Source organism: Punctularia strigosozonata (assembly GCF_000264995.1).
Source record: "Punctularia strigosozonata HHB-11173 SS5 unplaced genomic scaffold PUNSTscaffold_19, whole genome shotgun sequence".
Lineage (NCBI taxonomy): Eukaryota > Fungi > Basidiomycota > Agaricomycetes > Corticiales > Punctulariaceae > Punctularia > Punctularia strigosozonata.
In genome coordinates, this window is record NW_006767451.1 from 261,273 (window position 1) to 282,404 (window position 21,132).

The window sequence follows — 21,132 nt, forward strand, 5'->3', positions numbered from 1 at the left end:
TTCGATATGCATATATCGGGATCGGACACACCTTCAGGCTCACATGGGCATGCAAGGGACGAGATGGATCATGACCTTACCGCCGGATGTCGCAGTTCTTCGACGCACGAATCAAAATCGCCAACTCGTGTGGAGCTTCCAGTTGCAGATGAAAACGAACCTTGGCTCCTTTCCTACGAGTCCAGCGTTGACGTGGCCCTTTCGGAAACGAATTATACCATTCGTACTTTGCCAACCAATGGGCTCCAGGACGGCAATACGGATTATGCACTTCATTGGCATGAACAATCCGAACCTCAATCTTCCTTGCATGCACGTCCTGTGTCACTCAGCAGACCAGATGTGTATACCTCGAGTCCTGGCTTAGGTATCACCGTTGATGAGATGTTGGAGTCTGAAGATGTTCGACCGGAGGATGTATCGACCACTGAACCCGACCAGGTGTTTACAAGCACTTCAAGGAGTAATACACAAGATTCCTTGGCCCTATCTGGACTGTGCACGTTTGAATAACGTCTTGTAATTAGTTTGTCATTTATCTGAACATGCATTCATCCTAGTAATACCGCGTATTTGTTCTACAAAGCTTCTTTAAAGTGCTTCAGAAAGGCAGAAACTGCACTACACCGATTGTACCACACAGCTGCTGAATCGCGAAGGTTTCGCGGGTCGTCGCGCACTGTGTCCTCCTGTTTCAAAGCAGAATTGTGCACCCCACACAGCGTAATTGGGAGCTCGTGGTGGATGGCATTGGTCAGACGAAGTAGGCCTATAAAGATAAGTATCGTCGTCTCTGGGTGTAACCATAGGACCCAACGAGAACACTGTTTGGAAAACTTTTCCTCTCGCCTGTTTGAAATCTGGCAAGCTTTCGCTCGCTTTGAGCCATTATTTACTAGCAGAGTTTACTCAACTCACGTCACTTCGGTGTACGTAGATGAAGGACTTATCTGCGTACAAATTCTCGATATTGGGGGAGGTGCCTAACGGGGCCATCATTCCACGTGGCAGAACGTGTTCCTGAGCACCGCCACGCGGTCTGGTCCGCATGGGTGCGCATCGCCGCTCACCGTGTGGAGGGGCGACGAGCTCAAGTGCAGTTTCGTTCACCCTCCTCTATTCCTCTGTTCTCTCTGCGCCCTTACGTATCAGGCTGCTACTGAGCACAGTAATTCTGCCACTGCGAAAAGCTCTGTTCCCAATACAGGGGTTATAACATATCTTGCTCGACGGAGAAATCCGATATTGCCTCAAGAAGAGTGAAGAGCTGCTCTGGAGTCTGGCGACACTGCAAACGCATCAAGAATTGCACACGTTCTTCAATACAGTCTCATCTGGAATACCCTGGGATAGACATATCTATGGTCGCTTCATCGCTCTGAACATCCATCTGTGACCTGGGTGTGTTACCTTGACCCAATAGCCGATGATATAGTCTCTCTAATACAACTTCAGCATAGCACTGGCATCCTTTCGACACCCTACAGAATACTCCGAGTCTACTTACGACCATTAACATCCCTTCAAGACCTCAACCACCTCCGATAATGTCGCCCCCGCCGCGCTACCGCGTCTCCTACGTCATCCCCCCGCCGACCGAGCCCGTCCCCCGCCTTGAGCTCCCGCCCTACGGCACCCCTCGCCATGGCCAAGTCCGCCCCCTCCTCATCCCCTCCCGCGCTCCCCCCACCCCACCCTCTCCGCCTCCATCCGCCCTCCTCAACCGCGCACCGCACCCGCGCCACCGCCTCGGCATCTCCGCCCTCGCCCTCGACGCGTCGACGCAGCTCGTGGGGCGCGCCGCGCCCGAGGGCATGCTCTACACCGCCGGCCGGGACGGGATGGTCATCGCGTGGGACCTCGGCGTGCCCATGCGCCCGCGAGCCCCGGCCCCGCCCGATTTCAAGCCGAGGTGGGAGGCGATGACGGGCTGGGCGGACGAGGGCGCGGAGGAGGACGAGGCCGAGCTTGACGAGACGTTGGGGACGTCGGGGGACGTGCTTGGGGAGGTCACGGCGGGGTTGAGGACGCGCAGGAGGCGGTTTAGCAGCGCGAGAGGGGAGGAACCGATGCCGGTTGAGGAGCGGTGGGAGGCGGACGTGGCTATGTATGAGACGATGGAGCCCTTGGAGAAGGTCGGTTCCATGATTCATCCTGAAGCGGGGAGATAGCTGACGTGCGCTAGCGAAGGTCGCGCAGTTCCGGCAGTCGGCGCAGATGCACGCGGACTGGGTGAACGACGTTGCGCTGTGTAACATGAACCAGACCGGTAAGGCAAAACTCTTTTCAATCCTTATTTCATTATCCCACTTGACGCTCGCTCTGTAGTCCTCACTGCCTCATCCGACGGTACCGTCAAAGCGTGGAATCCGCACTCGCTAGCCTCCCCAGAACCCTCCACGATCGGCACCCACACTGACTATGTCCGCTGTCTTGCGCCCTGGTAAACAACCCTTACTCCCCTCACTTCTCGCCCTCAAACCCCACACTCATCTCGTCTGCATCTACCCAGCCGTGCGCAATCATGGGTCGCCTCCGGCTCGTTCGACCGCACCATCAAGCTCTGGGATCTTACGCGCCCCGCCTCCTCCTTCTCACAGTCGTCCTCAAGGCCGCTCACGACGCTCAACCCGCCCGACGCAGCGGGCGCGAAGGCGTCCGTGTATGCGATCGCCGCTGATCCGTACGGGCACACGATCGCGTCCGGCTCACCCGAGCGCGTCGTGCGCATATGGGACCCACGCTCGGGCAAGCGTGTCGCAAAGCTCGTAGGGCACACGGACAACATCCGCTCCATCCTCATCTCGGAGGATGCTCGATACGTAAGTCCCGAATAGTTCGCCGTTCATCAACTTGAGAGACTGACGCGAGATCGATCCTCACAGCTGCTCACAGGATCTAGCGATGGTCAGCACCTCCTTTTCACGATTCCTCTGCACGTCCTAACATAACTCCTTCGCAGCCTCCATCAAGCTCTGGTCGCTCACCTCCCAACGCTGCCTGCACACCTTTACACACCACACCGAGTCCGTCTGGTCCTTGCACTCCTCTCACCCCACGCTCGAGGTCTTCTACTCCGGCGATCGGTCCGGGCTCGTCTGCAAGGTCGACGTCGAGCGTTGCGCGGAAGTCGCGGATGGCGAGGGCGTCCTCCTCTGCCAGGACCGCGGCGAGCAAGGCGGGTTCGAGGGCGTGCACGACCTCGTAGCGATGGACGACCACCTCCTATGGACCGCGACCGGCGCGTCGAGCGTCAAAAAGTGGCGCGTGCCGCCACGCCGCTCCGCGCGGGACGTCGTCGACTCGCCCGGCGGCATGATGACGCTCGAATCGCCCCGCGGGTGGGGTGCCCACCACCGCACCTCCATCAGCACAGACCACTCCCCCGCGCCGTCCGACCCCTTCCGGAGCGCGTCCCCCTCTCTCAACCTCCGCGCGCAGCACCGCATGTCCGTCGCGGACTCGATCCTCTCCCACCGCGACACCGAGCACGAACACGACGAGCCGACCCTGCACGGCATCCCGCTCGAAAGCCTCGTCAAGCTCTCCTCGCCCAACGACCCGTTCGCGCTCGGCGCCTCCATCGCTCGCGGGCGCGACCCCGAGGTCGCCACGCTCTACTCGGCCGCGAGCATCATGTCCGTCCCGAAACAGCAGCGCGCCGCGCGCTCGCCGCTCGGCGCCATCTTCACCAACCACCCCACCACCGGCAACAACAACAACGGCAACAACAACGGGATGCCGCTGGGTAGCCCGCGCCACGTGGACACATCGGCGCGGGCGGAGTACGAGGAGCGCGAGGTCGCGGCGGACGCGGTGCCGCTCCGGGACGCGCCGGAGGAGGTGCTCGCCGGGGAACGCGGGCTCGTGCGCGCGGCGGTGCTGAACGACCGCATGCACGCGCTCACGGTCGACACCGCGGGCGAGGTCGCGGTGTGGGATCTGGTCCGGTGCGCGTGCGTCGGCCGGATCGCGCGCGAGGACGTCGCGGCCGCCAGTCCGGCCGGCTCGGAAGGCGGGAGCGGCGACCGGGAACGGAGTCCGAGGGAGGCGCTCGAGACGGTGAGAGAGAGGATCGAGGGCGAGGCGGTGGTCGTGCCGTGGTCGACGCTGGACACGAAGACGGGCGTGTTGAGCGTGCATATGACCGAGCGATGCTTCGAAGCCGAGATATACGCGGACGAGAGCGGATACGGACCCGAACGTCACTTCAACGACGAGCTGAGATGTACGTGGTCATTTCCTTCTTTTTTCTTGGGGTTGTAAGGACCTGACTCTGGCCTGTTCCGCGCTGTGCACAGTGAGCATCGGGAAATGGATCCTCCGCAACCTCTTCCTCGGTTTCATTCGCGAAGAGCAGCGCATCCACCGCCGACTGCGCGACGAGCAGCACGCTTTCAACGACGCCGCGAGCGGGCGGCGCAGCCTGCATCGCGGACACGCGCCGGCGCATATCGACTTTTCGCACCTCTCCCGCCGCGGTGGATCGGAGACGCCCGAGCCGGCGACGCCCACAACACCAGTCACGCCCGCGCGGCACTCGCCCGTCGCAAGCTCGACCGTGTTCACCGCCGCGCGGATGCTGCCCGCGGTCGCGCCCGCCTCGCCACCGTCGGCCGGCGTGCGTTCCTCGCCGCTCATCGCGCCCATGATCAGTCTCGCGAAGGACACCGGTGCCACGGTGCTCTCGCCGATCCCTCAATCTCCGAGCTCGGCCGTCGACGCGAACGCGACGCCATCAGCGGCCGCGTCCCCACCGCGGGATGCGGACTACTTTGCGCCGAGGGCCCGCACGTCGGCGGGGAACGCGACGCCGGATGAGGCTGGCGCGGCTGGTCAGACGCCGAGTACGCCGAGCGCGGGCAAGTTGATGGGCCGTATCCGCGGATTCAGGTGGCCGAATAGCAGTCGACCGCCGAGCGAGTCGGGTCCACCCGGGATGCTGCTCCCTTCCGAAGCGCCCAACAACTCCGAACAGGTCAGCCGTTGCCCCCCTTCTCTCGTTTCTCAACAGCTGAACTCTCTTTGTAGCACGCAAGCGCGGAGGTGGCGCAGACACCTGTGCAGGCGCTGATGGCGGGCGCGCTGAGCCCGCCGTCAAGCGCTGACGGGCCGCCGCTTTCGCTCCCGCCGTCGACGATCGTGATGATCTCGGAGGAGGCACCGCCCGGCTGGCGGACGACGTACCGGGGCACGGTATCAAGCGTTGGGCTGGACGTGCCCGCGCTGGAGGCCGCTGCGCCGATGTGGCTGGCCGAATACCTGCTGCTGAACAAGGTGCCGCCGATCCCGGTCCTCAAGGTCGGATTTGTGCTGCTCCCGTACCAAAGCAGGGAGCCGGCAGAGCGCCTTCCGGAGTTGCTGAACGCGTGCGTTGTTGGTCTCCTTCTGATCGCGCGTTGAGATGACTCAAAAACGTTTCTCGCAGCGCGCAGTCTAAGCTTACTGCCAGTCGGTTCTTGCGAGTGCGCAAGCTGACGTACCACGTAAGATGCTGCATTGCGCTCGGTCCTTTGCCTGCTCTGACAACGGCGCGCTCAGGTTCAAGATAAATTGGACAAGCTGACGGGCGGCAGCGCAGCCGTCTCGCGGGCCAACACGCCCCGCTCGTCTTTCGACGCCTCGAAGCGCAGCCCATCCTCCACATCTTTGGCGGGCCTGACCGTCTCCCGCCAGCAGGCGGAAGAAAACTTCGAAATTCTGTGCAACGATATCGTGCTGCCCCTGGACATGACGCTCGCCGCGGTGCGACAATTTGTGTGGAAGTCGAGCGCGGAGCTCGTGATGCATTATAGGCGCAGGGTGCCGCCTCTGCCGGCAGGCGCGATGTTCACTCCGGGGAGCTCTCCTCGGTGACAAGACTCTACTGTATAGATCTATTATTGTATGTATTTCGCAAGCTTTGTTGAACCGTGTTTGTTCTGGTCCGCCGGGCCAAGATAGTTCTCTCACGCCGCCCCATCGACCTGACCCGGGAGCTGCGACGGTCGGGTCGAGTTCCTTGTGAGGAACCCGTTGTCGTCCATCTCCTCGTACGTCCACGACCAAAAGTCGTCTGCCTCGTGGCGGTCGTACCAACCCGCCGACAACCATCCGTGTATCTGCCCCCGACACGGTCCCTCCAGCACCATGAAGAACTCGCCAGTGCGCGCGCGATGCGGCTTGCCCGCCGGCACGATGAAGTACGGGGACAGCCGGAGGCAGCGGAGCGGCAGGCGCGTCCACACCTCGTTGTTTGCGCCCGCGGGCCAACCCGGCCAGTGCCGGTGCGCGAGGATGAAGCGCAGCGTCTGCGCGTTCTGCGCGGTGTCGAGGTCGCCGCCGTTCGGCGCGAGTGCGAATATTTCGTCCCGGAGGTTGACCTTGATGAAGAGCGCGCATTCCTTGGTATCCTGCTCCGCGCAGAAGCACGCGCCGTGTTCCGTAATGGCACGGTTGCACGAACAGAAGCCGTGTGCGAAGAAGCGGACGGCGTGCGGCCAGTGAGTGCCAGGCGGAGGGCGACGGCTGGGCCACTCGGTGAGAAGGGTACGATAGTCGTCCGGGATGGAGCAGCCGGCCTTGCGCTCGACACTATCGACATAGGCAAGACGAGAGGCAAGAGCGATCGGGTACGAACCGCTGTTCAACTCGTGGAAGCAGAGGCGGAGGAGGCGTAGTCGCTGCGGGGAGGCGGCGTTGGGGACTGCGTCGCGCCATCTTTGGTTGACATGGTAGGCCGATAGAAGATCGGGTAAGGGTAGGTAGTGGAGGATGTCTATCACCAATTCGGTGGGGAGGAGCGTCTCCATGGCATGTGCACGCGTTCTACAAGGGCCTGCGCGACGGGTGTGCGGTGGTGGCGGGGAGTACTAAGAAAGCACGTCTAGGGCGGACTGCGGTCCTGCAGTCTCTAGCGGTTAGCGCGCTGGGAGAGTCACCGGAATGTGTGGGTGAAGCTTGGCTTGGGTGTAGGCCGGGAGCGAGCGCAACGGCTCGCCCCCGGCCTACTCGGCCGACTCTCCGGAGCGTACTAAACGTTCGCGACCTACTTCAACTAGTTACTAGTTCTTTAGTCGGGACTTGTATGGTAAATTCCTAGTAATATAACGTTTACGACCAGGGTGCGGTGGGTGGGACAAATAAAGACGCAGGGGGAGGACCCCCTCGTAGCCTTCGGGAGCGGAAGCAAGGGGCCAGCGAGGCGACCTCCGCCGCCCAAGAACCGGCACCGCCGCACGTGACCTCCGCTCCGGTGCGCCCTCCCAGGACCCCGGAATAGGTAGGGGGAGGTCGGTGAACCCTCCCGGGAAAAATGGGCACCCGGGGAGCGAAAGGTCGGTGAAATGCTGGCTGTGGGTTCCGGGTATTGTTTAGGTGGCTCACCACTGGGTGGTGAAGAGATTCCGGGTAGATGGCCACGTAGGGGAGGCTAATCGGTGAAGCCTCCCGGGTAGCACTGCCGCCAGCCATGTGCTGCGGCCATCGCGTCGCGCTCACCGCTGTGGCATGCTCGTCAACGATCCAATCTTCAGGCACCTCACATCGTTCATCTTCCTGCTCAGTTCTTCCTCTATCTTATTCCTCAGGGTCATGTTCAAATCTCGCCGAAAGGAACTGTTCTTTCGCTCAAGAGGCAAACTTACGACCAGGTTTTTGTACCTATACTGGCTGAGAAGACGCTACTCCTCGCTGCGATCAAGAAGTTGGGCGCTAGGAGGTCCTCAAAAGAGGCCGACGACGACGAGGAGGACATCTAGTCTATTTTTTGCTGTATTTTATGTATTTGGACTCCGGTGAATGAGAACGTCGGAACGACTGGGAGAGTGTCCGGCGGATGTGTCCGGCGGACGTTCGCCGGACTGGGTGGCACACTTGTCTGCAGATGATCACATGGATCTGCAGAACTAAGACAATCACGGGGTTCGTTCATCCGCGATTCAGATGAGCTTGTGTAGTATTACCTGCAATCCCCGACTGCTTGTACGGCAGACCGACGTTATAGCTAGAATATGCTTCTACACGACATTCTCAAGATCTTGTCAAAGAGCACTGAATACACCGACAAGCCACTGTCGAAGCTTCTTACTCCTGAACAGGCGACAGCATTTTGTGACCTCATTCGCTGGCTGAAGCCCCGTATTGCCCTTGTTCAATCGTCGTATGTCAAGGAGCCCCCGCAAGCATTGCCTCGCGATGTCCATGATTTCTTGGTGGATGCCCTTGAGATAGACTACGAAGTGCTGAAGGTGGTGTGGATTCAGCTGCGCGAGATTGCTTGGCAATCCGGAGACACGGATGGGATTGAAAGGAAAGCTAAGGCACACATTATGAAGTTTCTGGATCATAAATCGGGTCTTCGTGTTGGTGCGTACAACTCAGGAGAGACTATATGTGAATTTACTCTGAAACTGTCTAAGGGTTTTATAACCTCGTACCTCCTCAGCGCACATGCAGCACCTGTATGCAGCGTGATCCTCACAAACATGGTGCAAGGCGTCCACAGGAGCTTGTTGAACCAAAGAGCTACGAGGCCGTTGTATACACGAAAGATATGGGCCCGCTTCCCGCTTGGTCGTACTCGTTGTACTGTCGTCGTACGTACGGTATACAATCTGTCAAGCTTCCTTACGACTCAAGCATCACTCAGGGTGTCACACCCGATATTACCACGACTACTACGTTCACGACAAGGCAACCGTCCGCACATACTACTCAGAACTCCCTGAGCTGTATCATACGGCCCAGCATATATACTTCATGGCTGACCTCTGCGATTACTTCGCTAATCAGATGATGCTTGGCTGGTGCGTAATCGTTGCCAACCATTCTATGATGCCGTAGTTATAGCCGTAAACACCATAGGTTGTCCGGAACAAACTGCGCACGTATATATAATGAGTCTGGAGGCGATGCCAAGGTTCAGAAGAGGCTTCCCACATCGTCACAAGATTGGTCTTTATCTTTCCGTCTGGATGCGGAACGTGTTTGGGAGGCTGTCCTACTTGCAGCTGTGCGCGAGGATCATTTCCGGCGTGGTACCATTCTTGAGTTGGTCCATAACGCCCCTAGTCATGCAGACCGATTGCGACCGGCGCTCCGTGCCTGGAACCTCTTGATGGCCGGGATAGGATACGATGAATGGAACCATGCATGCAACCTATGCTGCTGGTGCTATACAGATGAAGACGGTACTCAGCGTCAGTTTCATCCCTTCAAATCATCTCATGACAGCAACTGAAGGACAAACATACATCCAGGCATGGTGCGATCAATTGTAACAGACGGTATTGCCATCGGCCACCCATGTTGTGCTGTCTTCAACTGTAAGGAGCCCTTGCTGCTGAAGAAGGGTGCTCGGTTCTGTCAGATGCATGCCGCACTGGGATTTGATCGGCATTGTGTAGTCATGGGATGTCGCTCAGATTCTCCAGAGGGGCATAAAACATGCAATAATCCAGAACATCGAGCTATAGAGGAATACAAGAATACCGAGGGAAAGGCAATGTTTCAGCTCAAGAACCGGCTCGACCGTCTCAAAGTATCACAGCAAGCCGATACGTTCACTCACGTGGACTCTCAGGAGTTCTGGACTCCGAGTGGGACAGAAGGTGCTGGCGCTGGAGACGAAGATGTGGTTGAAGCTGCCAATGGACGGTTTTCTATCACAAGATTCGATCCCACTGCTGATACAGAGGATTCTCAAACACCTAGCTGTGATGGGAAGCCAGAAACAGGGAACCGCACTCTCCGTGCACATTTTGGTCGTCGCCGTACCCATAATGAGGAAACCTGTGTTGCCTCGTGTGGAGTACTTATAGCTCGTGCAACTTTCTATCCATCAGAAGGCCCTAATACAGTCCGGGTACGAGACTTATCTAACACTATTTTTTATACTAACATGGAGTCAGGACTTCTGGATGCAAGCTTTCCCTACGAAAGCATCCCTTCCTCGAGTTCTCTGGCACGACAACAACTGCAAGTTGGTTGCGATGCTTCGCAATGACTCTGAGGAGCTCCAGTCATACTTTGAAGATGTTCTCCTTCCTGTGGACGTGTTCCATTTCAAGTGCAAACACAAAGAGAGCGATGTGTTCTGCGGAACTCACTGTAACCCATACTCATTCCCCGAACTTCGTACGCCAGAAGGCACATGGCGCTTCAATTCATTGGCGGCAGAGCAATCCAACGCATGGCTCGGTGGCTTTCAAGCTATGGTAAGGGAGATGGAGATGGAAAGATACAACTTCTTCCTCGATGAAATGATACAGCGTCGCAACAGATATACAATTGCAGAGCTTGAAAGGAAGGGTGTTCATCCTCGTAGTCTTCCTCGAGAAGTATTATTGTCAGGCGAGTAGTGTATACATGGAACAGTAACTAGTATTATTGGGTGATGATTTACTGTGGCCAAACAATTTGCGACGGATCTGGCCATACATGTTAGCCCTGTGTGTCAGCATAGCAAAGTGCAAAAGCTTACCCCACATAGCGGTTGACGCAGTCTGATCAGGTAGTGTTGCAAAGACACGACTGCCACCTGTGAGCAATCGTAGTTCTTGTCCAGACCAGTCAGCAGGGCCGTAGTTATGCCCTGGTGTGCCGGGCGTGTCCTCAACATCTGTCTCTCCTTCTGCATCGCGGTCTGTGAGCATCGATGACTGGGACCCGAAGGGAGAAGTCGTCTGATGTTGAAGTTCAAGCTGCTCTGGGTGCGGGAGCGCAGTTGCAATCTTCTGTGTCGGATCTGGCCGATGCATGTTAGCCTTGTGTGTCAATATCACAAGGTACAAAGCTTACCCCGCGTAGCCATCGACACAATCTGATTGGGTGGTATTGCAAAGCCGCAGCTGCCCTCTGTGAGCGGTTCTAGCTCAGGTTTGATCTCCTGTGCATTGTGACGTTAGAAGTTCGAGAACAAATAAATAAATACATACAATCGGCGATGAATTCTGTCGAGAACAACGAGTAGCGGAAGACAAGCTCCCAGTCTTCTTCCACTTCTTGAAATCCTTGACGAAAGCACCCCATAGACCACTCTCCTGATGTTTGTATCCAATGAAACGCGCTTTTAGTTCTTCAGGGGCATTCAACCAGTATTTCACGTAGTTGTCGCTCCAAGTCGAGCTTGCCCATTTGTTAGCGGCATCGGGAAAGTGGTGTTCAAACACGATGGAACGTGCTTGCGAGGACGCCATGACCGACTCAAAGCCTCTGTGAAGTTCGTAAACATAATAGTCACCAGGGAACCTACGCTTTTTGGTGGACTTCGATGGTGCCACCACCACCTCCTCGTCACTCGAAATCTCAATAACCTCCGCAGGCAAAGGACGAGGCAGCTGAGACGAAGTCCTTGGACGAAGGTACACCCTGGATGCCTGTGTACCTGACAGCCGATGTGTTGGTGACGGTGGCAAAGACGCGGGGTGAAGTGGCGGAGACGATCGTCTGGGCGCTGGTGACGAAGAGCTGCGGGCACTGAAGGGATCTGGTGAACGTGACTGCGAGCGCAGCCCGAGGCTACGCGATGACGACGACCGGGAGGACGACGGAGAAGATGGTCCGCCCTTCTTTCTGGTAGATAAAATGCTTGTGGGATTGGGTCGTGCGTACTTTCTCCGGGGAGGTGAAACAATATCTGGACCGGATTTACGCTTGCGGCGTGGCGACGGCTGCTCCTGCAGCTCATCAGAGAGCCTGGGACAATCCAAGAGCTCCTCGTTGTTGGGACGCAATTTCATCAAGAACGTTGTCGTGCGATCATGCGTGAACGTCGTTTCGATGTCAACCGTCTGCCAGACTCCCTGCTCTGGGTTATATCGATCTATCCACGACGAGTTATCGAGTTTGAAACGCTTGATGATATCGTTGAATTGGGCAAGAGTAAATGAGGGGAATGAGCGGGCTTCTTGGATACGGCGCATTGGGGTGCATCCATTCTGTTATCACTTCATAAGCCTAAGCCATCATAACGGTAACAAAGTCACATACCTCATGCCATATAACCAGCTCGACTTCGTGCTTCCTCCGCGTGTCAATCGCCTGCTGCAGAGCCTTATGACTGAGTTGTATGTTCTCGGTGGTACCGCGTTCAAATTGCGAGGCTGTGATCCAATGCGGCGATATCCCGTCTGATAGATGCGGGCGACGTGACCGCCCGTTTGCACGGGAGGATCCTGCAGCTGGAGCTGATGATAGTGCAGCGGAAGGAGGAGGAGGAGGAGAGATGATTTCTTCAGATAATGTCGGAGGTACCATGGAATGCGCTAGAACGACAGGTTTAAGAACAGCAGGCGGCCCGGCGAGTCGCCCAGTGGATCCTGTGGTATTGTGGTCTGGACACGATTGGCGAGGCTGTCCGAGCCGTGCCGCATTTGAAGCTGCTGTGACGCAGCAGGATGAACAGAAGTGCGAGATGCATTTCTTCGCACCAGCTTTCCGCGTCTTCCGCTTTGTCAAGCAGCCATTCGCGCATAACATGGTCCCAGGGTCCGTCTCGGGAGGCAGAACATCTGGGCAGATGGCAAGCTTCAGTCCATCGAGGCTGCGCCACTGGACGAAGTATTCGACGAATTGTTTTGCATCCTCGTATAAAAACGGCTGTGTAAGTTTCGGCGTCCATGAGCAATGGCGATCTGAACACTACTGGAAATGTCAGAGCGCGTAATAAAACAAGCATCAAGCATCACATACCGTTTGGACCAGTCTTCCCCGGTCAATAGCTCCCCCTACACCCTTTCCTTTGTGAACACGAAGATTACCCATCGCGCCGCCGCATTTTTCGCACCTAGTATGCAGAGCAATCCTGAGGGAGGCAGCTTCAACCTGAGGCATGTTCAAGGAGAGGATCCCGCATCGTTCCAACCATTCTCGAGGCTCATATAGAGCTCACCGATGCTAGTGCTTTGCAGACAGTGCATTGCAGGTCAGGCTTTGCAAGTCAAAGCCAATGAAGAAGCCGGAAAACCACAAAAATCGAGCATAATCGTCGACAAGGCCCTCATACAAGACTCAAGTGGGTTGCATTCACGCGTTAAACCAGCAGTAGATAGCATAAATGTGAGTATAATTGCGAGCTGGCGATGACGCGGCGACGACATCGCGTTGGCGAAGTGAAAAAGCGTCACGTGAATGCAAAGCAGTACAGTGATCCACCGTTCCTCTGGACAGCACCACTCCCTTGGACACGGGCTAATTTCTCCACATCGCCTGACTCTTTCCTCTTGATTATTTATATATATATACATCCAATGGATCCTCACCATCTCTTGTAGCCCGATGGACAATATGTAGTGTTTTACTCGAATGAAAAATCGGAAACACCATTGTGGCTGTGCTATTCAATCTTTATGTGGGCTTTGAGGTGTTTGTGAGCTACTGTACCACAAATCAGTGTACATATTCAGACTCTACAGTGCTGAAAGCACTATCTGCAACTGAGCTCATGAGGGTACATGTATTAATGGGCCCAATATCGCTCCAGGTTTCTGCATGCTTCGGCGGAGCAGCAGCTAAGGCAGCCATGTGACTGTCGGTTAACCTCCGAAAGGTTTCCCGCGCTCACACCGGCAATACGGCAAAGTCACAAACGGTGTGGGAAAACCGCTGTCCAGAGGAACGGTAAAGTGGCTGTGAGGGGGTCACCCGTATTATGGCTCTCAGAATTTTTCTAGGATACCTACTACTCCAAAAATATTTGGGTAGATGGGCAGGATGTACAGCTAACTAATGATGCTAATTTAAAGAAGAACGAGAGCCCATGGGAGGAGCAATGCGCAGTACAATTTTTCCTGTCCAAGGGAACGGTGGATCACTGTACGGGCTTGGTCCTGAGCTTTCCCGATGACATCATAAATGCTGAAGCCCAAGACCAAACCCTTGTGAAACTCGCACGGTCACAAGGGAACAACAACGCGATCACAAGGGCACAATGCAAAAAAGAAAAATCAATTTACAAGGTACCGGTGGCCTTGTGGCCGGCGAAACGTCCGGCGGATGTGTCCGGCGGAGGCCTTCCTCGTGGATCCGACTTTCTGCGGTGAATGAAGTTCCGGGTAAATTTCGCCCCTAGTCAGGTCGGTGAAAAAAATCCGGGGAAACAAGGCTCTAGGAGCAGGTTTGGCGTCCCGGGCAAAATGCCGCGCGAGGCTTGAGCGCGTTCACCGACCTCCCCCTACCTATTCCGGGGTCCTGCCCTCCCATGAGAAACCTACATCTCGCGTAGTGTCCTCCGTCTACTGTATCAGGATCGGACTCAAAACAGTTGCACGCGGACCATTCCAGTTGATCCACCTCGATATCAATGTGGATCGGGAGAAGGAGCCAGCGGCCACTCTCCCGTGCGTACGCAGTATATACAATACACGAGACGATACTCAGCACACCTCTCATTCTGCAGTACTCTTCTCTTGCCTCGCCGTGGAAGTGCTACTTCCGTTCGAAGCCAGCGTCTGCATTGTTGCTGCTGCCGCCGTCGCGGAGTCCGGTACCCCGGACGCAGCCTGCGCCAGTGAACCGCAGTCCAGACTCGCGATGTCGATGTCCGGATTGTGGCTCTTGCACAGGTCGGCGAGCGGGCCGAGCGCGAAGACTTGGATATCGGGGGCGTCGTCCGTGCTCGTCGCGGCGTCCTGCAACGTGTTTGGCGTCATTTTGACATGCATCGCGATGGCAGGCGACATGGAAAGCTCACCGCGTCTCGGGGCCAGATGGGGACAGAGAATGCGCCGACGCCGGCGCGGGCAGCTGCTGCAATAGATATCGGTGAGCGGGAGCGAGCGGAGCTCGAGACGAGGCGGCGCTTACTGGAAGCTAGGACGTTCGCGTACGAGCCGAGATCCTCGAGTCGTAGCGGCGACGCGCGCGTGCATGAAAGCCATCCTGGGCTTGCTAGTGCAAGGACGACAACGGCCGCGAGGCGGCGTAGCTGTATGACTGTGAGCATCTCCGGGTGGTTTTTCTCTGGGTCGATGTATCTGGGTTGGATGAGAATTCGCAACGATCGGATCGCAAGTTGGATGAGGGTTCGTGCTGGACGATGCTAGTAATGTATAGATGAAAGGGGTTAAAATGTGTAAATGGATAAAGAGGCTGGACAAGAAGAGGGAACGCGTGAGCAGATGCAGTGCAAGATCGAGCGAGGACGCGCTCACCGATCCAGTCGCCGGGGGGTGAAATGCGCGTTGAAGGTGGGATAAAGCGCTCGCCACTGCTCGGCTGGAGGTATTTATTACCGCGGATCATGTTCAAGATGCCCAAAGGTTTGGTTCGGATCTTGGATCTGGGCAGATGGCGCAACCTTGGTAGTCAGATGTCAACTATGACACCTCGGCGTCCCTTGACGTCGCGGACTTGCGTGCCATCTCAGAGAACGTGCGGACGTATATGCTTGCAAGCTCGCAGCGCGTGAGTGAGAGGTGAGTTTGGATTGCAGCCTGCCAGCAATACTGCCGTGCTCTTTGCTACTGTGATCCACGCCTACTTCGCCTTGATCGTACCGTCCACAACGAGCTCCCGGATGCGGTCGATCGAATGCTGGATACCGCCGGCAAGTTTCTTCGCGATCTCGCTGGAGGGCGTCGTGTCGTCGGCGGGCACCCCGGGGACGCCGTTCGAGAAGGTGAAAGTGAGCAGGAGCTCGCCGGACGGGCTATAGGAGACGATGTTCGTGATACGGTTGCCCAGCGAGAGCTCGAAGTAAACCTGGTACGTCCAACACTTCAGCCCAATCTGGAGAAGGGGGGAGCGAAAGAGCGATACGCACGATTGCGGGCTCGTGCAGCTCGATCTCTTCGGTTGCGAGCGGGGCGTCCTCGCCGAACTTAACTTTGCGCGTCACCTGCGGAAGAGCGTCCACCTCAGCGACCCCGTATGTGTGATTTGGAGAGGGCGAATGCACCTTGGTGGGGGTGTCGTAAGCGAGCTCAACGTGAGTGATGACCGGCACGAAGCTCTTCGGGTTACGCGCTTTGATCCCGAGGCCTTCCCAGACCTGCGCCTCGGACAGCACGGGCGTCGCGCCGGGCGGGTTCACGGGAACGGTCGCAGCAACCGCACGGGCCATGTTCCAATCGGTAAGTGTGGTTGAACGAGAGATGTGCGGATGGAAAGAGTCTGCGAGCGATGCTGGATCAGGCGATGGATGCGATGATATCTCTCGCACGAAGAACACCCTCACGCACCTGGATATATACGACTCACTGCTGTACAGTCAAGTCACTCGATATGCTGCGATCGAGATACGGGAGATGCGAGTTTCCGCTGTTGGTTCTTCGTCGTTGAGGACATCCCTAGTATATATAGCGCGTCCCGGACAGCGGTGGGTCGCGTAAATCGCCCGGGTATGGCGTATGGTGTAATCAAAATCGCCAAGATCATCGCCGACGTGAATGTTAGAAAGCTGCGGGATGCCAGCGGAACGCGGCTCTCTACGTAAGCAACGTCAAGGCAATCCGTCAGCATGCAGTATGCGCAGTCAAGCCGTTTTCGAGCTTTGTTGAATGTGAGACTTACCTGGCGCTTCGGCATCGGGCCAGGAAGCAGTTCATGAGAATGACTTGGACAATAGAACTGAGAAGGGTGCGGGAGAACTCGTTGATCTTGGGCGACGTCGTCGGTCGGCATCGTTGCGACTCGCGAAGATGCTGAACGCGCGACACGGCTGAATTTGTAGGTAAGGTAGACCTCATGCGCGTCCGACCCCATAGCACGCGACACGCGTGACATTAGACGTAATACGAGCGAAAAGTTGATTGTCTCCCGGTCTGAGTAGCTTTCGTTCGAGATGCAACTGGGGTTCTACGATAATGTACTGTGCCGAAGTTTGACTGCTGCTTTCGAAACACAAGAATAAGATCCTCGGGAGGAGAGATGAAAACAAGACCGAGGCATGTGATAGACTGCCCTCAGTGCCAAGCCGTGCAACTTGGAGGTTTCTCCTTTCCGCCGCCGTCACAAAACCGGCTCCGCTGTATTGACTATCTGGCATCCATTGAGCTCTGTGGCACGTCGGGGATCACGACTTCACGTTATGCCCTACAAGAAGGGCCGTTTGCGCAAGTGTAACCTCGGCCAGTACGCACAACATTGTCGCCGCCACGTTGGAGCTATCAGCACGGAGGAGAACAGAAAATGTATGTCGCCAGCAGTATATCCATCTTACCGTACTCAGTATGATGTCTACTAGTTTCCATGCCTCCAGTTACCCAACTGTCTTGCAGCGGCAGCGCACCTCAATGAGGTTCAGGGATTGGTCACACTGCGTCACAGTCATGCCTCACACTCTCGCGCACCTTCTCTCCTTTCGCAGTTCGCACTCTCATCAGTAATTGTCAACGGTCATATCTATGTACAGGAGACATCTGTAAAATGCCGGTAACACTTTCGGTGAGAGCTAGTCTAATTGAGAGTTATTTGAATTTTTGCACCTATTACGTCTAATGTCACGCGTGTCGCGTGCTATGGGGTCGGACGCGCATGAGGTCTACCTTAGTCTCCCCGGTCAGAATCTCGATGCGCAGTGAAGACAGCCGTTCACACGCATGAGAGGCGGGACCTTTGCTACATAAACGCTCCCCCAAAGCTCAAAACATGGCGCGCAATCCAAGACGACAGCGCCTACGAGCAATAGACTAGAGGTGCATAGATATGTGTACGTAATATACAGCCGATCAGCACCGAGAGCGCTTCACCATTCTCAGCGGAACGTCGCCTGAAGCCCTTGCAATGAGCTACGAGGACGAGGAACATGGATTAGGGAAAGGCGCACCGGTCTTGAGCGTGACACCCATGGTCGGGTAAAGATGCTCAGCCCGCCAGTCTTGGAACGACGCGAAGCCCGACAGGTCGATCTCGACTCTCCAATCTCTCAGGAGATGCGTCAAGAAGCAAACGGCCTGGAACGAAAGGTGGTCAAGGGGTGTGCACAGATATGAAAGACACATTGAACGCACTTCCACGAGCGCGAACTTGAAGTTGAGCACGTTAAGGTAAGAAAAGCTGACTGAGGAAGCAGTATCAATTGCGACGTTACCTTCTTGCCCAAGCATACCCGAGGGCCGAACTACACCATGCGATGTCAGCAATATGTGAACGACCGGCTCGAGAATGCACTGCTCACCGAGAACGGCAGTAGGTCATCCGTCGTTTTCCCGTCCCACCGCGAAGGTCTAGCATGCAGGTCAGCCGCGATCCCGGGATTCGGGAATGAGAGACAACTGACATGAACTCGTCGGGCTGCGGAAACATACGCGGGTTCCGATCTGCCGTACCGTCAGACAGATTTGTCTTGACAGAAAGTAGTGATGGAGCGCACTGAGGCCAACCTGGTCCATGCACATCATCGTTCCCTTCGCCACGAACACGTCATGCGTTATCTCCGGACGATCCACATCGTTATATTGTATCACGACGTCGGCCGTCGGCGAACGTATCTGCACGTACGCCGGCGCTATCATAAGTACGTCACTCGTAAGTCACACATGAAGTAAGGATATGGGGGACTGACGGTACAGCCGCATCGCCTCGGAGAACGCGTGCAGGACCGGGTTGAGGTCGCTGAAGTCCTGGAAGGTGGGCTCCCTGTCCCCGACGACATCTGAGACATGTCGATATATCCGCTCCTGCTCTTCTGGGTGCACAGCGAGGAGCGCCAACGTAACGACAAGCGTGTGTGCCGTCGTCTCTGCGGACAGGCCATCATCGTGAATAATCCCTCGAGAAGGAAGGCCAGTGCGCTCACCATGCCCTTCGTCGCCCAACGAATTAGCGAGGATAACGAGAAGAGAACCAAGGAGACACACCAGCGAATAAGAAGATGAACAAATTGCCCATCAACTCGGACTCGTCCAGTCCCGCGCTGCCCTCTGCCTCACTCGCGGCGACCAGCCGCCCAAACACGTTCCTGTCCGTGCTCTCCGTCATGCCCCCAACTGCCTTGCGTTTCTGCACATCTGCCCGCTTCGACGAGATTTCGGCAGTAAGGTATTGCCTCAAATCTGCATACGCGACCTTGATGGTGCGCATCCTACAATCTCATGTGAGCATGGATGAGGTGGAACGAGAGAGCAAGGATGCTTACGCGGCGCTAGGAATGGAGAGGACCCATTCGGGCGCGACGATGCGGATCAGGAGGTTGGACGAGACTGTTACGATCACTTGATCGATCGTGCTGTGCAGACCGGGGTAAGACGGCGACTCTTCCCAGCCAATACGCATATCGACTGACAACGAGAAGCGTTAGAACGAGAGGTCACTGGAGGAAACGAAAGGATCGGCTCACATCCGCAGGCGGCAATGACAAGCAGGGCCATCTACGTTAGTGCTCCGTCAATATCGCCTTCAACGTTCAAAGCAGTGCATGCCTACCCTCGTAGTAAAACGATTGAACGCAGGGAAGTTGATCACATCTCCCGCTTTCCACGCCTCGCTGCTCTGCATCTGGTGGTACAGCGACGCTGTCACGTTCCATACGTCCGCGTACCTGTCGAACGTCGAGGCGTCAGATTCCCGCCTAGAGAGAAGATGCGCGAGGAAGGCGTGAGTGAGAAACATACGTCTCCTGGTTGAACGCCGGCGCGGCAATCTTCCTGTGCTTCTTCCACATCGCGCCTGTGGACGTCACGACGTTTTGCCCAAAGAAGCTAGTACGAAAGCGTGAGCTCCCGTCTAAGGTGTCTTGCGAATGGAGCGCACGTACGTCAAGGTGACTGCGTCCGCCGGTTTGTCGATGTCCCCCACCGAGTCCTGGGCCATCATTTGCTTGTACGCGTCAGGCGACGCGTTGTACATGTACCCGGTCCCGTAAAACAGTGGTACGAAGAGCAGCGCTTCGAAGGCCTTCTCGCGATATACTACAGTGAACGTGGGTCAGCGTTCGTGGTACGCCATGACGGGATTGAAGGAGACGCGCCGGTGTTCCACGCGTCCCAAACGTACTGAGTCGCTGCGGTATGGCTCAGCCTCTTGTCTCTGAGCTACTGTAGTGAAGACTCACAGGGGTTCCATCGACCATAAGGCAACAAGATCGCCACCGGCGTTAACGGTTGTATGAGTATGAATCGTACAGGAACACCCTTCACGGACTAGAATGACGCACGCATGGTCAGACGCGTGGACAGTGTCGGCACGTTCACGCACCTGAAGAGACCTCCATATAACGTAAAGCCGTCGTGACACGTAGACTCCGAGGAGGAGGAGCGCGGAGTTCGCGTTCAAGAGAGACAACATCTTGCTCGAGGAAATTCCTCTCGATCGCTATGCTTTTAAGGTCTTTCGGTCGTGCAGTAGTCGATCCATCTAGACCCACCCATCGGTCCGAGCTATCTTCTCAGCCGTTCAAGGGCGCGGTATGGGTGGCGTTGACAGTTGCGAGCGTACTCATATTTTCGTCTGTAAGTCATATTGCGGAAAGTACGCGATCGCGATGAAAGCGTGTTTGGTGTGAGACACGTCAATAGCTCTTCGACATGCAGTAATAGGTGCCTGGGTCGTTACCGCAGTTAGCTTTTGATGGCCGTCGAGAAAATCAGCATTCACCGTGCCTGAAACGCCGGCGTCACCGGGCGATATGGAAATGCTTTCGATGGTACACTGCAGAGTACGCAGCACGGTGATTCTGTTAGCATCGGTGCGATCAGTAGCCTCGCGTCTTGTATGAGCAGCAAAGCCAAGCGGAGGACCTGGACCAGGCGCGCGGAGACGACAAAGTGACCACATGGCTTCCACGTGCGGCGCTACATAGGGACTTTCCTGCTTTCGTCGCATGTTGTTTATCCTGCCGCCTAGCGACTCAGGGAAACGCAGATTACTCGAGAACTTATGTTATCTTCGCTACTACACACGCATACGCTGGAAAATCCACTGAAGCATGAAGATTTGGTCGCCACGGTCATGAGGCAGTCAGGTCACACACTTACCCCGCGGCGTTTCCCCTGCAGGTTCAGATCATTATTGCGGTCAAAGTCCTGTGAAGGTACGTTCGTGCTATCGTATTCACTTGAACCGGACAAAGCACGATTCAATATCTCCTGTTGCAGATGTTTCCTTTTGAATATCTTTACGTACAACCTGTGCTACGGTCCCACGAGATTATCGACATGCCAGCGCAGCGTTAACGTTTGAACGTGTACCTCCGCGTTCTATGGCTGTCAACCT

The 21,132-nt window shown here is 56.2% G+C and overlaps 7 protein-coding genes across 7 annotated transcripts; 3 read left to right on the forward strand and 4 right to left on the reverse strand.

Annotated features, from left to right (window-relative positions):
• Positions 1-1,751: 1,751 nt before the first annotated feature.
• Positions 1,752-6,670, forward strand: PUNSTDRAFT_93230 (WD40 repeat-like protein). The gene is made up of 10 exons (XM_007388550.1): positions 1,752-2,135; positions 2,191-2,269; positions 2,329-2,443; positions 2,513-2,822; positions 2,886-2,907; positions 2,963-4,228; positions 4,302-4,978; positions 5,032-5,369; positions 5,429-5,486; positions 5,542-6,670. Exons 1-10 carry the CDS (start codon positions 1,815-1,817, stop codon positions 5,854-5,856), a joined length of 3,501 nt encoding a protein of 1,166 aa, XP_007388612.1. The 5' UTR covers positions 1,752-1,814; the 3' UTR covers positions 5,857-6,670.
• A 780-nt stretch (positions 6,671-7,450) lies between these two features.
• Positions 7,451-7,739, forward strand: PUNSTDRAFT_138870 (uncharacterized protein; the record flags this gene model as incomplete). Its single annotated transcript, XM_007388551.1, has 2 exons — positions 7,451-7,483; positions 7,545-7,739. 2 exons carry the CDS (start codon positions 7,451-7,453, stop codon positions 7,737-7,739), a joined length of 228 nt encoding a protein of 75 aa, XP_007388613.1.
• Positions 7,740-8,443: 704 nt separating this feature from the next.
• On the forward strand, positions 8,444-10,340 carry PUNSTDRAFT_76878 (uncharacterized protein; the record flags this gene model as incomplete). Its single annotated transcript, XM_007388552.1, has 6 exons — positions 8,444-8,576; positions 8,630-8,786; positions 8,845-9,179; positions 9,240-9,512; positions 9,588-9,844; positions 9,891-10,340. The coding sequence occupies 6 exons, from the start codon at positions 8,444-8,446 to the stop codon at positions 10,338-10,340; spliced, it is 1,605 nt and encodes a 534-aa protein (XP_007388614.1).
• Positions 10,341-10,380: 40 nt separating this feature from the next.
• On the reverse strand, positions 10,381-12,237 carry PUNSTDRAFT_138871 (uncharacterized protein; the record flags this gene model as incomplete). The annotated part of the gene is made up of 5 exons (XM_007388553.1): positions 10,381-10,409; positions 10,463-10,726; positions 10,780-10,867; positions 10,917-11,918; positions 11,971-12,237. The coding sequence occupies 5 exons, from the start codon at positions 12,235-12,237 to the stop codon at positions 10,381-10,383; spliced, it is 1,650 nt and encodes a 549-aa protein (XP_007388615.1).
• A 2,023-nt stretch (positions 12,238-14,260) lies between these two features.
• PUNSTDRAFT_55723 (uncharacterized protein) lies at positions 14,261-15,065 on the reverse strand. Its single transcript, XM_007388554.1, has 2 exons — positions 14,795-15,065; positions 14,261-14,742 (listed from the first exon to the last, which is right to left on the reverse strand). Exon 2 carries the CDS (start codon positions 14,628-14,630, stop codon positions 14,367-14,369), a length of 264 nt encoding a protein of 87 aa, XP_007388616.1. The 5' UTR covers positions 14,631-14,742; positions 14,795-15,065; the 3' UTR covers positions 14,261-14,366.
• PUNSTDRAFT_55725 (DUF1857-domain-containing protein) lies at positions 15,050-16,591 on the reverse strand. Its single transcript, XM_007388555.1, has 6 exons — positions 16,492-16,591; positions 16,161-16,406; positions 15,878-16,092; positions 15,743-15,817; positions 15,132-15,681; positions 15,050-15,069 (listed from the first exon to the last, which is right to left on the reverse strand). Exons 3-5 carry the CDS (start codon positions 16,040-16,042, stop codon positions 15,457-15,459), a joined length of 465 nt encoding a protein of 154 aa, XP_007388617.1. The 5' UTR covers positions 16,043-16,092; positions 16,161-16,406; positions 16,492-16,591; the 3' UTR covers positions 15,050-15,069; positions 15,132-15,456.
• A 1,022-nt stretch (positions 16,592-17,613) lies between these two features.
• Positions 17,614-20,060, reverse strand: PUNSTDRAFT_55727 (cytochrome P450). Its single transcript, XM_007388556.1, has 17 exons — positions 19,973-20,060; positions 19,889-19,921; positions 19,676-19,829; positions 19,533-19,619; positions 19,345-19,459; positions 19,259-19,289; positions 19,058-19,199; positions 18,780-19,003; positions 18,719-18,724; positions 18,485-18,661; positions 18,293-18,427; positions 18,200-18,239; positions 18,098-18,146; positions 18,011-18,040; positions 17,931-17,945; positions 17,747-17,873; positions 17,614-17,689 (listed from the first exon to the last, which is right to left on the reverse strand). Exons 3-17 carry the CDS (start codon positions 19,765-19,767, stop codon positions 17,649-17,651), a joined length of 1,311 nt encoding a protein of 436 aa, XP_007388618.1. The 5' UTR covers positions 19,768-19,829; positions 19,889-19,921; positions 19,973-20,060; the 3' UTR covers positions 17,614-17,648.
• Between the last annotated feature and the right edge of the window lie 1,072 nt (positions 20,061-21,132).

What these genes read in the sequence shown, in the direction of transcription:
- PUNSTDRAFT_93230 (XM_007388550.1), top strand. Translation starts at nt 1,815, where the DNA reads ATGCTCTACACCGCCGGCCGGGACGGGATGGTCATCGCGTGGGACCTC. An exon ending in CGATGGAGCCCTTGGAGAAG is followed by an intron (nt 2,136 to 2,190) that starts GTCGGTTCCATG and finishes GCGCTAGCGAAG; the next exon opens with GTCGCGCAGTTCCGGCAGTC. An exon ending in CTTCAACGACGAGCTGAGAT is followed by an intron (nt 4,229 to 4,301) that starts GTACGTGGTCAT and finishes CGCTGTGCACAG; the next exon opens with TGAGCATCGGGAAATGGATC.
- PUNSTDRAFT_55723 (XM_007388554.1), bottom strand. Translation starts at nt 14,630, where the DNA reads ATGACGCCAAACACGTTGCAGGACGCCGCGACGAGCACGGACGACGCC.
- PUNSTDRAFT_55725 (XM_007388555.1), bottom strand. Translation starts at nt 16,042, where the DNA reads ATGGCCCGTGCGGTTGCTGCGACCGTTCCCGTGAACCCGCCCGGCGCG. An exon ending in CTTACGACACCCCCACCAAG is followed by an intron (nt 15,818 to 15,877) that starts GTGCATTCGCCC and finishes GCTCTTCCGCAG; the next exon opens with GTGACGCGCAAAGTTAAGTT. An exon ending in AGCTGCACGAGCCCGCAATC is followed by an intron (nt 15,682 to 15,742) that starts GTGCGTATCGCT and finishes TGGACGTACCAG; the next exon opens with GTTTACTTCGAGCTCTCGCT.
- PUNSTDRAFT_55727 (XM_007388556.1), bottom strand. Translation starts at nt 19,767, where the DNA reads ATGTACAACGCGTCGCCTGACGCGTACAAGCAAATGATGGCCCAGGAC. An exon ending in TGTCATTGCCGCCTGCGGAT is followed by an intron (nt 19,200 to 19,258) that starts GTGAGCCGATCC and finishes TCTCGTTGTCAG; the next exon opens with TCGATATGCGTATTGGCTGG. An exon ending in CCGCAGCCCGACGAGTTCAT is followed by an intron (nt 18,147 to 18,199) that starts GTCAGTTGTCTC and finishes CCTGCATGCTAG; the next exon opens with ACCTTCGCGGTGGGACGGGA.